Source organism: Plectropomus leopardus, chromosome 6 (assembly GCF_026936395.1).
Source record: "Plectropomus leopardus strain MGB_pleo_1.0 chromosome 6, ASM2693639v1, whole genome shotgun sequence".
Classification (NCBI taxonomy): Eukaryota; Metazoa; Chordata; class Actinopteri; order Perciformes; family Serranidae; genus Plectropomus; species Plectropomus leopardus.
In genome coordinates this window covers 29,980,063-29,994,863 of record NC_142181.1, presented here as the reverse complement: position 1 = coordinate 29,994,863, position 14,801 = coordinate 29,980,063, and the positions used below count along the sequence as shown (strand labels likewise).

At 42.3% G+C, this 14,801-nt stretch overlaps 1 protein-coding gene across 1 annotated transcript in view; it reads left to right on the top strand.

Moving 5' to 3' along the window:
* The window catches only part of yap1 (Yes1 associated transcriptional regulator), a 35,491-nt gene that overhangs the window by 12,393 nt on the left and 8,297 nt on the right, over positions 1 to 14,801 (top strand). Inside the window, exons 3-5 of the mRNA XM_042486644.2 lie at positions 5,136 to 5,254; positions 6,314 to 6,427; positions 14,443 to 14,597. Of these exons, the coding sequence (XP_042342578.1) occupies positions 5,136 to 5,254; positions 6,314 to 6,427; positions 14,443 to 14,597 (388 nt within the window). The remainder of the gene's footprint in view (positions 1 to 5,135; positions 5,255 to 6,313; positions 6,428 to 14,442; positions 14,598 to 14,801) is intronic.

Sequence of the window (14,801 nt, the reverse complement as noted above, 5' to 3'; positions counted from 1 at the left end):
GCTACGTCTACTACTGATGAAGAGTGTGTAGCTCGAAACCTCACTTAGGTGGTAATTGTAGTGAATATTCATGGGAGCATAATGCAGTGTGTGGGCTTTGTTTTTCCCTCTTTAGTTAACTAATTTATGAAATTCTGTTTCTATCTAATTCTATCCTTAAAATAACACTTAAATAAATAAATCCTCCAAGCCAGACTCAGCCGTGGCACATTGTTGCTTTGTTAGGAAGGACGATGACACAAACCCTCCTTCAAAGGGAAACTTAAAGCCACAGTAGGGTCACAGAGGTTGCCCCAATAATCTCTCTTGATGATGTCCTGCTGATAGAGAGTCAGCCAGGCATTTCGAGTCAGCCGCAGTGGAGGTGGTCATCCTCATCTTAGAGCCCTGATTACATCTCGCCTCCCTCAGTGCATTTCTTTAGTCATCGTCTTCAACAACCTTCTGAGTATATACTCCCTGGGTGGAGCCACTGTGGCCTGAGGATCCCATTTTTAACATTTGACAACTCAGCTGTGGGGTGTGTTTCATCACTGCTGCACTCCCCACAGCTTCACTCCCTTGTTTCACACCAGCGAAACGCAGCTTTTGACTTCTGTCTTTAAAGAGAGACGATTTCGGAGGAATGAACAGTCAATCTGGCCTTGAATTGCGCTTTGATCTGCTGTTTTGGCAGGTAGCAGAGCTTTTTCGGTAACTTTTCAACCACGGAGCAGACTTATTTTTGGCTGGAACATTCACCTCAAAGCCGGATGTAAATGCCACAGTTTTCATGGATGTAAACAGGCAATCTCTGTGTTAGGGAGTTTGTCAAATCAAATGAACTCTGTGAAACAAGTGCAAGTCAGACTTCTTCACTTTGATCTATTTAAGGTTCTTGAACCTCTTCTAGGTCACTCTTTGAAGCTGAATCCATTTAAAATCTTCAGTCGCAGTACTACTGATAGAAAGAAATTCTATCTTGAATGCAAGTTGATGTGGATCAGCTTCCATGTGAACAGCACCGAACAGAAAAACTCAAATGCCAAATCATTTAAGCAAAGTCAAGTTTAGCCTTTATGCGAAAGGTTCTCCTCCTCAGCAAGACGCGTTATAAATAACGCTGGCACAATAAACGCTACCTTGATAATTGGGCCATCAGTCAAGGAGATGTCAAGTGCTTGGGTGGATCAAGAGTCCCACTCTGAGCTCTGCTGAGCCACAGTTGACCCATGATGATAGCTTGAGCAAAAATTAGCAAGTCAAGCACCACTCTGCAGCCAGCAGATTTGATAATGGGTCATGTCTGAACCACATCTTTGCAGTACTTGGACATTTACAGTCAGTTTCCCATGAAGAAGTAAATGATAGGTTATGTTTTGTCTTTGGGGATTCACAACAGAACATCGGATTGAGGCCATGTCCACAATAATGTAGATGGATTGATTCTTTCCATTGCTTTGGCCTGTCGTCTACAAAAAGATTGCATGTCAGAACACCAAAAACATGTTTTTCATTTATAAACTTTTAAAAGTGGTTGATTATGAAAGAAATGGAGCACTTTGTTCATCAAACAGGGCTTTGAAACTTGTGGAAAGCACTTGACAGAAATTGCAGAAAAAGCTGCTGTCTCATCTCTCAAGGCTTAAAGGGGGCTGTAAAAGACTGTAGTTTGCTCCTTTACAAAGAGTCTTAATGGCACATAACCAGTCCAGTACCAAAGCCAATTTTCTTAATCAAGACTCAAAGGATTTACTTGAGGACAGTTCTACAGAAAATCAGAAATACATTTTTTTGTGCTATTTATTGGTCTGCTATATTTTGGTGTGAGTTGCAGCACGTTGGCGATAACGGCTATAGAGATGTCAGCCTTCTCTCCAGTATAATGGAACTAGATGGCACTCGGCTTGTGGTGCTCAAAGCGCCAAAAAATTAGATTGGAAATTCTCAACAGCAATGACTCTTTCCAGAAATCATGACCTGGTTATCTAAGATAATCCACAGACCTTGTGGGGAGCAGTTTCATGTAGGGACTAATTTCTTTCAACTGAACTACACCTGCCAACTGTATAACTGCACAGAGGGAAGCACAAATCTACTGCTAGCTCACCTACCACCACCAAACCTGCTAACGTTATAACTCAGCCGAGGAGGACGTCAATAATGTTTACATGTCACATTATCATGAGCACAATGTGCGCTTCCTTCTGCGTGTTGATACAGTTGGCAGGTGTAGTTAGGCAGAAACAAAATAGTCCTTACATGAAGCTGCTCACAACAAGGTCTGTGGATTATCTTGATTAACCAGGTCATGATTTCTGAAAAGACACTTTGCGTTTTTCAAATGTATTTGTTGTTCAAATTTATTTGTTTGGCACCACAAGCCGGATGCTATCTAGTTCCATGAAATCAGAGAAAAGACAGACTTCTCTTTGGCTGATATCTCCAACACTGCAACTCACACAAAAACAATCTAAACTGATGAATAGCACTGCCGGAATGAAGGAAGATATGTAGTTTTGATTTCAGGGGTAACTGTCCCTTTAAGTGTCATCTTAATGTTATGCCATGTTAGTTTGGACAACAAACCTTTAGAAAACTATCAAAAAACATTACTGTGGTTATAAAACCTTGAAATTGTAAAGACTGAAGACTGTCAAATATAACTGTATTACGAGTCCTGGCCCACCACCAGTTTTCTCCGCTGCCCTGCCCCGGGGATGGATGTTGGGGGAGGGTGTGGTGGCCATCCTACTGAGCTCGCCGTGGTGTCAGAGACATGTAAAGACAACACCGAGCAGTTGTGACTGTGGAGGTTGCGGATCATCAGCAATTCCTAACAGCAACTGGTGGCCTCCAGCCGTCCCCAACAGTTGCCATGACATTGTTTTGTTTTCTGTTACAGGAAGCAGCGTATAGCTCAGGCCATATAGGGTTCGGGGCAGGTCGAGTGAATGGATTATCTTTTAGTTTTAGAATCCGGTGATGAATTACTGGCTCTTGGTAACTGATTTACCAGTTTTCTAAGTTCCCTCTGCGGGCTGTTTGAATACAGTGCTGTGCTGACTTGGAAACTCGTATAGGGTGTCGGTTTTATCACAGACTTTTTGATTATAATCTCTGTTTTGAGCTGAAGCTTTGTTTACATCGGTTTTGATTGATTTGTGCTACAAACATTAGCCTCCCAGGCTGAGGTTTGATAGAAAATTCAATATTTGTACTTTCTTCTGGAGAAGTAATGGGGGAGGCAAAGAACAATTTATAAGCAGTAGTTCTCGTAGGCTTTGAGGTTGTATATTTCCATCCGTGTTTTCCACTAGTAGCATTTCTGTTCGGCTTTGGTGTACCAGGATGCGAAGGCCTCTCATTTACGATAAGCCCTCCCTTCCCTTATCCCAGTGCTCCTCTCCCAGTCTCCTCCCCTGTTCTCCCCTCCCCTCTATAATAAATGTCATAGTTTCCAGAGTGGGAAGGAGGCAGTGGAGGGGGCAGGGCGGGCGCTCCGAGTGTAACAGGACCACAGCAACTCGTGCAGCCAATGGAATTCAGAGGGATTGCTTCCGTAGATGTTTTTACCCCTCCCGTCTTTCACTCTACTTTTTTCTTTTCTCTAGTTGTCTCACCCCGCTCCCTGTGACCCCACTTTCTCAAGGGGCCCCTCCAATCTGAGCAGTTCCAACTATTTTGCTTGGTTTTGTGGTGTGTGTGTGTGTGTGTGTGTGTGTGTGTGTGTGTGTGTGTGTGTGGGTGAGGGCTGGGGGGGAGGGTTTGGTTGGGGATTTGGCAGCTCCTTTGATCAGTAAAGCATAAACAAGAGGGGGCTTCAAAATGGGTTGCATTGTGTTGGGGGGGAGGAGTGCTGAGTCAGGCCCTCTCGCTCTCTGGCCTGGGACAGAGAGCAGACAGGCAGGCTGGGATTACCGCAGAGGCCAAGAGAAACTCTCCGAATCTCTCACTTGAGCCAGCTGTTCCAAAATCTGGCGTAATGGCGCTTTGGGATCAAATTAACAGCGAGTCATGAAGAATCAGAGTGGATGGAAGAACATGATTACTGCTGGGTACAAAATAAAGATTGCTGAGGGTAATATTAAATTGCTTCATGAGCAAACTCTTTTTTTTTCTCATGTGTATTGAAATAAAAGCGTTGTGGTGTTGCATAAACAAGCTACTGGAGTTTGGTGCCTATTTATTTGAGGTGTGGGGGGTGGGGGTGGGGGGGGTGTCCCCTTTAAATGGGATGTTTCAAAAAACAAAAAAAAAGAACAAGTGAATAGTGGGGTTTTAGGTCGTAGCTCAGTCTGTGCCTTTGTCAAGCAGGTGAAAGCTTTGTAAATGTGGCGCCAGATTGTTAAAGCCCCTGACACTCCACAGTGTCCGAGCTGCTTCCAGGAAAAAGGACCCCCTGCGTTGAGCCCTGGGACTGACCCTCCCTCAATGGAGAGGGTCCTGCTCGGGAGAGGAGGGCTTCCTGTATTAGCTTTCCATCTTAATCAAGCAACAAGTACCAACAAAGCACTAATTATCAATGCCCTCACAGAATGCAACACAATGCCCCATCCCCCGATGCTCCCCTGCTCCCGTCCCGGCAAAGACGAGCCGTAAAATAGATGGAGCAACATTGTTAGTCGCTACAATAGTTGTTTTGAAACCAATCGTAGCCTCTTAAAGACTTTCAAGAAGTGTTCAGCGTAAATACAGTTACATATGTTTGACTTGATTTATTTTTAGTTGTTTTTGTCTTAATTCTGTTTAACTTTATTTTAATTAATTCTGTTTAACTTTATTTTAATTCAAAACAAGGTGCAGTTTCTCCATTCTGATCCATGCTGCGCAACTTTAAGTGAATTAAAGAGTAAAACAATCCCAGTCCAGTCCAAACCAAGAATGAAAGCCTTGTGTGAATCTATATTGAATTGTGGGTTCAGTATGAGTCTAAACAGACACAGCTGAGTTTCCTGTAACAGTCATCGTTTACAGAAAGCCGGGGTTAGATTCAGTGTTTTCATCAAAGAGCCTGTTGAAACTGCTCTGAGTCATCAGTTCCTGCATGTCACCTGCTGTTTCACGTTGATATGGCCTCTGTTTTGAACTCACTGCTGATTACTGCTAGACACAATTTAATGATAATTTATTTTGCCTCTCTTGTCTCCTCACAGTCACATTGATCAGACCACCACTTGGCAGGATCCTCGCAAGGCCCTGCTCCAGATGAACCAGGCCGCCCCGGCCGGTTCTGTGCCAGTCCAGCAACAGAACATTATGAATCCAGCCAGTGGTATGTTTACAATGACTTTGTTAAGTTTAGTTTTTCCAGAAAGGCAGAATGTTTTACAGATAATGCTCCTAATTGTATTGTTTTTAGCATTAAACTCAGGATGAGGTTATTTCTGGGTATTTTCTTACTTTCAACAGACAGCAGAAGTCAGGAGCAGTTTAGTCTAGTTCTTACTTGTCAGTGAGACTCTGTGCACCTCAGTTCTGTCCATGCAGTTTGGAATTTGCCCTAGGTGAGGTAAGACTGAGTTAGAACGTGACAGGTCCTGTCTGACATGTTTGGAAGCTCCATGACTCACAGATTACAGAGTTTACAAATGAAGTCTCTCTGTATTCTTAGTTTATTGACCTGTCAGCGTTATCACAGGTTAATGAAGACAGTTGTCATTAAAAACACAGAATAATTTGCTGTTACAAGAAAACTGATATGAAATCGATCACAAAATGAATTTAAAAAATAGACTAAAATTGTACTGTTACTATAAAATAATCAATACTAAGTAACTTTCAACATACAGAATAAGCTGATACTAAAAAATAAATATAAATTTAAAAATCATCTAAGCTAGAACTTCTGTAATCTAAATATAATCTACTATAACCACAAGACTGAAAAAAGTGTCTGATCTAGTTCATCCCCTTATTTAAGAATGCATAAAATTGCCTTTGGGAAAACTTAAATTCATGAACACCTGTCATACTGGTGCCATGTCTGTTATTGTTGTCTGTACCCAGAATGTTGTGGGATTTTAAAATTTTTTTTTTGATTCTTAAATAAATACTCTCAAATAGCTGGCAAAGATTTATTACAGTCTCGAAAATGGAAAAATGTACTTCTATTTTGCTTGGATATCATTTTCCCATATAGACTGTTTATTTTCACCCGAGCATTTGAACATATACTATATATCTGATATTACTGCTTTTTAAACTGCAGTATGCTGTAATTATACCCAGTGATGTTGCTATATGTTGCACCATTATGTCAGTAAGGAGAAATCTGAGTCTTGAGTGAACCACCAGCATCTCTCCAACATTATTTTTTCCTATCGTCCCTCAGGTCCTCTCCCTGAGGGCTGGGAACAAGCTATTACATCAGAGGGAGAAATTTACTACATCAACCACAAGAACAAGACCACATCCTGGCTTGACCCACGACTTGACCCGCGCTTTGGTGAGTTTGCTACAGACAGGATTTTTTTTTTCTTGGCTTAGTTGTTGATTTAAAGCAACATTATGTGGCAGTTTGGTTCAATGCACTTTGGTGCCCGACGAAGGTCTCTGAGTGTTGTTATTATTAATTTAAGACACTTTATTATTAGGGACCCAAAAATCATTGTAGCTGCTTAAAGTGATATTTTTAAAAAATATTTTATATTGAATTGAGCAAGGGGAATTATATAAGGACCTGCCTCTGCAGTAAAGAGATTGATGAATAAATTGCTTTGGGACCAGCAGTTTACTTTCCCCACTAGAAAGCTCTGGCTAACCCATAAAAGATGTATTACCACATTTGTAATCATGAGTTCAGTTCTGTATGATTCATTGTTAATTTCACCGCACTACATTGTTTTGGAGTGACTAGCAGTACCACCGCTTGTTGAAACCAGATTTCACAGAACCCCCCTACCCTCACAATCGGCACCTAACCTTTTGTCAGCCATTTTAGTGTTGGAGCAACAGCTGAGTTAGCCATTAATCCCCCGGGCCGAGCTTAAGTTTGACAGTTAGCTTTCAGTGTGAGGTTGGTGAATTAGTGACAGGACCGTGGTACATGTGTTGAGATTTCTCCCTGGCCATGGGAATGAGCTAATCCTCCAGCACAAGGAAGACTTCCAGAGATGAAGGTTCCTGCTTATGTCACTCTGACTCATTCACGCTTCAGGGGCCGTTCCTTCATTACAGCAGCATTCCCCAGGGAAGCTCACCCCGGTTCACAAAGGCAACATGTGTGAATCAGCACGCAGCCTGTTATCCTGTTTAATTTTAGCTTTACCTTTTTACCCAGCCCGGGCACTTAACGGGCAGTTCTTCTGTACGCAATTGTAAGTTGCACTCTGAAGGCAGGCAGGCGAGTTCAAAACAGAGTTGTAAGGGGGAGCAGGGCAGCTGGGAAGAGATGGCAGCTCTGATCGGCGCAGCTCTTTGAAGATTTATAAGTCTTGAACACACAAGGCTGCTGGGCCCCTTAAAAGCGAGTGAGAGGGAGAAAGAGATCATGTTAACTCATTATGTGCCATCACACATCGTTTTGTTCACCATATATCAAATATGTTTTGTAGATAATTATTCTAATGGCTCACATTTCACATTTACTGGTCTATAGTTTGCACTTTTTGATCCTTTGGATTCTAAAAGATTTTTTAACCTTTATGCTCAAACTACTTGATATTTCAGAAGTGCTTAAAGGAAAAAAAAAAACCTATTTGTGTTCTTAAAAGAAGTGGGATTGAAAAATATCACACTTGTGCACTGAAATGGGCTCCAGAAACATCTATACTGCTGCTATGTAGGTCTCCAATCATAAGCCAGCTGCTTTGATAATGGAGGCTAATTTGAGCTTTGAGAAGAAAAGCAGCAGAGCGCCTTTAACTGAGGGTTGTTGCCGGCTGGCTTTCCCCTGCGTGAGGCCCAGTGCAGGCACAGCCCCATTCTGCCGCAGCTCCAGACAGACTTGAATCTCTGCCAGGCCTCTTTATTCTGTAGTCCAACTCTTAATCTGTTCCAGACCTTTTCAGTCAAAGAACTCCAATGTGAGAGGGGAGGTGGGGGGCAGGGAGAGGCAAGGCGAAAGGGGAAGAAAGGAAAACAGAGGAACAGAGAGAAAATGCCGACGGGATAAGCATGCATCCTCTTTAAGTTCCAAGGAGGTGGTGAACAGCGAACAAGCCATGAGTGCACTGTGGCTGAGGTCGAAAAGGGGGCCAGGCTTGTGTGGAAATGTTGTTTTCTGTACGTACTACTCTGCAGGAACAGCAGGGCAAAACATACTAGGAGGATACTGGAGTGCACAAATAGACAGATTTCCTTTGGGAGTTCAATGTTTTTGCTTTGAAGCCATAATGTAAAGCTGTTTGCCAAACACGTTGCTACGTTATCTGTCATGTGATGTTTTCTGCCTCGGCTGTCAGAGGACTTCACCAGAGGAATTGGCAAAGTGTGATGAGGCAGAAGTGCGTCAGCTTAAAGGGTTAGTTGATATTTTCTCACTCCTAGGTGAGAGGTCTCTGTTTATTAGGACAGTGTTGGTTTAATCTGTTGATTTTCTTTTTTGAGATTTAAACCTCTGATATTTATGCACCCACTACAATACCATGTAGATGATATACATTTTTGTTTGTGGTGCAAAAAGCATTTTAATTACCTATTTGTAATTACTGTAATATTATTATTACAGAAGGAACAGCCCATCCTTGGCTGTTCTGCAATACAATACATAGACATCTTGGACATAATGTCAAAGGTGTTACTACTACGACTAGTGTTAGTACTACTATAGGGTTAGTTCTTTTACCTACATTTGGAAAAACTTGATGTCAGTTTGTTATTTCAAAAACAGTGTCTGCTATTATGGATAACTCTCCTGAACTTGCATTCTATCCGAGTCACTACCTACTGACATAGTCCCTGTTTACAAATCTGGGTGAACTGACCCTTTCAGGGACCAGTCACACCAAGCTGACATCAAGGAACTTATGGTGAGGAAGGCTAACTGTCGCTTTGCCTGACATCATTTGTGTCTTGGCCAAAAAGTTGCACTTGAACACACCACAAAGACTGCAGCTAATGCCCAACAAGCATTGGGCCTGCGTGAGAGAAAATAACTCCCTACAGGAGCCGGTGGTGATAGTCTGTATACGTCATATTTATCATATGCTAGCAAACAAACTGTTTTGCTGAGGAGTCCATTGCTAGAAAAATAATTTTATCTTATATAACAAGTTTGTTTTGATCTCACTCCCTCATGACTTTAGCAATCTGTTTGTTTTCCTCTCTGCCATGTCTCTTCTCGTGCACTGAGCCGAACTGCCAATCGGAGTAATTTTACTCACCAATGGGCTACGCTGGCTCTGATGGTAATTCAACATGCTGATCTGAAAAAAAAACAGGCGACAAGAGCCCACTAGTCCCAATGGTGGGCATATTACAAGGGTGACTAGGGTGACAGACACTCCACTGGAGGCCAGACAGCTGTCTGTTGACTTGGTGTGTCAGGGCTCTAGGGGATCATTTATACTTTACGTATGAAAATATAGAAAAGCCCATTTCAAAAGCTGTGAATGTCATTGCCCTTATACTTCGATTCGTCCTTTATGTTGGCAAAAATAGTCAAATGTCATAATAATGTTACTTCTAACAGAGGCCCTATAGCGGAGGGCTGTGGTCTGTGATGCCATTAAATACATTATAGCATGTGGAAATTTAAAATGTCTTGTCATTTTCTACAATCGTATCTCACTTGAACTACGGAACACTGCCCTCACGATTTCCGATGACACTGCTCTGTTTTGTCAGTATCTATAAGCTTTAAAACTTGGACAAATTTGGACAAAACCAATGAATATTTTAGACAGAAGGCTCCATCCTTGTCCATATAAGTATCTAACATTAAACCTGAATGAGCCCTTTAACCTGATTTTCCCAGTAGTTGGATGATCAAAAAATTCATTGTGTTGCTGTATTTGCATTTCAGTTTTAGTAAAACATGACCAGGCATTAAGTGATCAGGTAAATCCAGCACAACTTCCATTTTAACCTGTTGTGTGGATTTCCATAGAGGCTGGCCGACATTGTTGATAGTTCCTCTCTCCTTGTCTCTTAAAGCCAGGTCAACACAGGCTGGCTTTACTCACACCGTACTGTTGTACACAGTGATAAAACAGTGTTTGTATCTGTTCAGACTGTTTCTCCACTTTGCTTATCTCTACGCTCGAAACACAACACCTTCCCAAAGGGCCCTTTTTTTAAACTTGTTAAATCGACAGCAGGCAAATATTTACCAATCCTTCAAAGGTGCTGTGCCCTGGTCACATAGAGAACTTCCCACAGCTGGCACACCCTCAACTCTACCTGCCCCAGGTGATCTTGTGGCGTAATATGCCTGACAGTGTGATTGGCTGATAAGGGCTTGTGTTGCTGGCTCGTTGTTTTGCAGAGGTGCGTGAGGAAGACAAAAGGCAGACAGCATTACCTTGTCTCTTATCTGCCCACCAGCTATCACCACCCATATGTGCTGCTGACTGCAACCACCCCTACACACACACACACGCATGCACACATGGACACTTACACACACTGTCTTCTCAGCTGGGACTAGCCTCCTTTTTTATGCTATCAGAACTGCTATCAGTTCTCTGGCCCTGAACTGAACCTGTCCTCCGCTCCTATCTCACCCGCAGATGTAATTCTCTGCTTTGATATGCTCATTGTTTGTGCATAGTTCCTGCAGTAACATTGGTTACTGTTGGGTGTTTGGTCTGTGAAGGAGTCCTTGACTTGGTGGCTCAATTTAAACTCAGCTGCATTTATCTACATATGGTTTTGTGTTCTCGATTTTTAAGGCACACACTGTTTTTGTATAACTTGTACCTTAAAGGAGAAGTTTTTGTAATTTGATCTTTTTTTTTTATTTACATAGTTTTGGCTATCCATTTTATCAGCTATGATAAGATTGTACTCACCATAATGGTTGATTACATCTGGAAACACGGCGGTATTGATGCAATAGAGTGCTGCAGGGATGACGTTTTTTGTAGGCCAAAACAGAAATTGGTTTCCATCGTCAAAAAGCATATGGGATTTTTCTGTTGGGTTTATGATTATTGCAGAAAATAAGCTTGGTGGCAAACAAGATTTTATGATACCTTGGTGTCACGTTTGTCAAGATAAACTTCACAAGTAACACCAAGTTTTTGATTTTTTAAATTGCAATTGAAATGTAATCGGCAGAAGTAAAGAGCTAAATTTTGGCTTTAAATGAATTGTACTAGAATGACTGAGCGTCACTATGACAAAGATTTAGCCACTTGTCAGCACCTGCGTTCTTTAAAACACTTAAAACCTTCAAAGTTCCCATAATTCCTTAAGTATGCAGCAAAGGGTTGCAGGTCGGAGTCAAACCCACGGCCCATGCAGCCAGGGTACAGCCTCTGTTCCTCTGTAAATGGGGGACCTGCTCTAACATAGGAGCTACTGGGTTTCCCCTGTTTTGTGAGTTTTATGTTTGTTTGAGTTTGGGTTGTTTCAAACCACCTTTAATGTGTGGCCTTGTGTATCGGTGAGTCTTTCTCCATATGCCTTTGCTTCAAAGTTCTGGCCCTGACAGATCTCCAGCTGCTGACATGGCCCATGTACAGCACCTCTGCCTTGAGAACAGTTAATGGTGCCCTGATGGTGGAGTGATTCAGCCACAAAAGGTCTCAGTATCTGCCAAAGATAAGAAGCAGAGAGAAGTAACTATCTCCCATGGCTTCAGCTGATGTGTGGGAGAGAAGAGGCGGCTCCATGAGTCTGTGTGTGTTTGTGTGCATGTGTATGTGCTGGGGTGGGGTTGCTGGAGGAGGCAGCGTGGAGGGAGGGAGAGACGGCAGGCAGGGCAGGGCGGGGCCTCCAGCACTTCCCAGGGAGAGCCCTGAGCCACGGTTCATTCAGCTCCTGAGATAGTGTAAACAGACAGTGATTGAATGGTGATGAGAAAGGTGCCGGGGCGGGCAGGACAGCACAGAGAGGCAGCCCCGCATGAATATTGTGCCCCCGTCAAGGCTTTGTTTTGGTTGGTGCTTAAAGCGCATAAGCAAACAGCGCTCCTCATTGGTTTCATTACTGTTACACCCCTCGTGATCAAGCACAGTTGCTTCTCTTTCTCTACTATAGTGATAAAATGTGTGACCTAGTTTGCATGCATAGATTGCAGTGCTCATGTTTATTAGCTCCACCCTCACTGGAGTAAAGAATAACAAATAATTCTCTGGGGAACAGCTGTGTTTTCAATACACACACATTTGTTCTGGTAATGTAAACATGATGTTAGGCTTGTTAGTGCACAATTACATTTGCTGGGTGAAAGAACTCTGAAACTGCAGTTGACACTGGTACAGTGTTTGATGTAGGTCTATTTTGAATTCATTTGCCTGATCTCCACACTGGAGGCATCAGGCCAAAGTAAGGAAGCAGTGAGTCTTGAGGGATAATCTGTTATTGTTTGGAAGGAAACAAAACGCACAATGAGAGGATAAGTCATAACTGATGCAATGTGCAAAACTAACAAAGCCTGTCTTAGTCAGTGAGTGGGAGGGGATCAGGTCTTACAGGAACAGTGGCTGTTTCAGACACTGGCTGGAAATCTTGTGCTGAGACTTCCCTTGACCTACACAACCTGCTGCACTGGCTCCAGTCTTCTACAGGTTCACCTCATGCACAAAACGCTCAAGTTGTCTGTCTTGTTGTGCAGCATTAAATGCAGCCAGGTATTAATAGGTGCAGTTGCAGAGACGGTAGTTTGTTATAGTCTGCTGGAGAGCTTACAAATATTGTTTAGGCATCCAGTATTGAAAGCTGTCGTTGCTTAATATGTTTACTGGCCTATTCTGTCTGTCTGTGGTCTTATTGGCCTAAACACAGAATGGGTATGCAAAACACAAAGTTGTCCCATCCCACTTAACATAGATCCCAGAAGATTTTCCCAGTTTGCCCCAAACATATTTTGTTGTTGGGTTTGGACATTTTCCCACATGAAAAAAAAAAAAAAAGAAGAAAATGCAGCTGTCTTGTAGTCGCAGCAACGGTCTTGCTCAGACAAAGCAGTTCCAGACATTTTTTACAAAATGTAAAAGTATGTTATTCTGGCATTGCTACTGTTTGTAAATACAACATTCAAACTTGGCCTCTCCTCCTTACACTGCTTGTCTGTGTATGTTTTTGCAGAGAAAACTTCTTTGTGGCAAAATTTGTCTGTTGGGCCTGGACAGAAGGCTCAGTATATGGGGACTGAGCGGTAAAATAGCCTCTACTTTGGATTGCTGCTATGATATTGTAATGGTGTCTTGTAAAGCAGTGAGGGTCGGCCACAAGTTTGTGTGCATGACACACAATGAAGAAATTGAATTTTAAAAGATCATATTTGCTAATGTAGGAATATTACATTTGCATTAGAAAAGCTAATAACTAAGTAAGCTAACTCAACTAATCACCAGCACCCACTTGTCCAACGGGTCAAGTCTGCATCGCTCTTCATCCCAACCCTCTTCTTAAGTGCTGGCCAGCAAAAATGAAAGCCAACCCCAGATTCACACTTTTTCTTGAACAATCTTAGTTCACTTAGTGTTGTGCCTTCTCATTATATTTGCATTTTCAGGGCTGTGTCTGCAATTTTCAATGCCTCCTCTTTGATGCATGCTGCTAACTCCAAAACCCCTCTTGAGTGCCATTATCAACCGGGGCCCATACGTCTTTAAGCCTAGGCTTAGGCGTTATCAGTTTTTTATACCTTCATACATAACTGACATTTCACCAGGATATACTGTATTAGACTATATCTGAGTTAAAAATAGAATATTGAAAACACAGGAAATAAGCGCTCTTCTTGCTTGAGGATCCGATGATACTTTTTCCCTGATATATACCGACACGAGTGGGCTGAAAAGAGATGATGTGTCGAAATAACTCATATGGCTAATACACTACTTTTTTCGTAAGAGGACGTCATCTCAAGGCAAAGTTAATTGACAATACAGGGACAGAGCAGTCACCATCTTTTTTAGCTAAGCTGCCCTTTTCCACCAGCAGAGACTGACCTCTGGTGGTGTGTGCTGTGCACTACAATACATTGTCTCAATACAGCATCTCCATATCAGTTAAATTAAAGAAAAGCATCTGTTTTTGATGGTCTTGAAAATCATATCTAGTTGATTTCTAAATAAACAGGTAGACCATAATATTATGATATTTCCCAAGCCTCGTCCTGACCACAGCAAAATAAGACGGAAATAAGAAAATACAAGCAGAGGTCAGGGACTCTGCAGATGAACAAACCGCCACATAAATCTAGTAGGTCGTAAGTGATTTTTGGGAGGAAATTCCTGCATAATGTGTCTTTAAATTGTCATGCAAATTGAGTCATGCAAAGTTTCAAATGAGCACTACATGTTGTATAGTTTAACAATTTGAAAACTCCTCTCTGTCTCTTTTCAGCCCTGAACCAGCAGAGGATCACTCAGAGCGCTCCCGTCAAACAGGGAGGGCAGCTCCCTCCAGGAATCATGGGAAGCAACAACCAGATGAGACTGCAGATCGAGAAGGAAAGACTGAGACTGAAGCAACAGGAGTTGCTCCGGCAGAGACCACAGGTTAGGAATCAGAGTCACAGAATTTAAGAAAGGCCTTTTAGGGAGTACTGCAGCCCTTATGGAGGAACAGCTAACATCTATCAAAAGCATCACAAGGTCAAAAGTTGCAGTATGTGAAAGCACATCAGTGAAGTAGCAAGACACTGGACCACTGCTCACTAGTTGAATGAAAAAAACAGCACAATGTTTGCTGTAATGTAAATC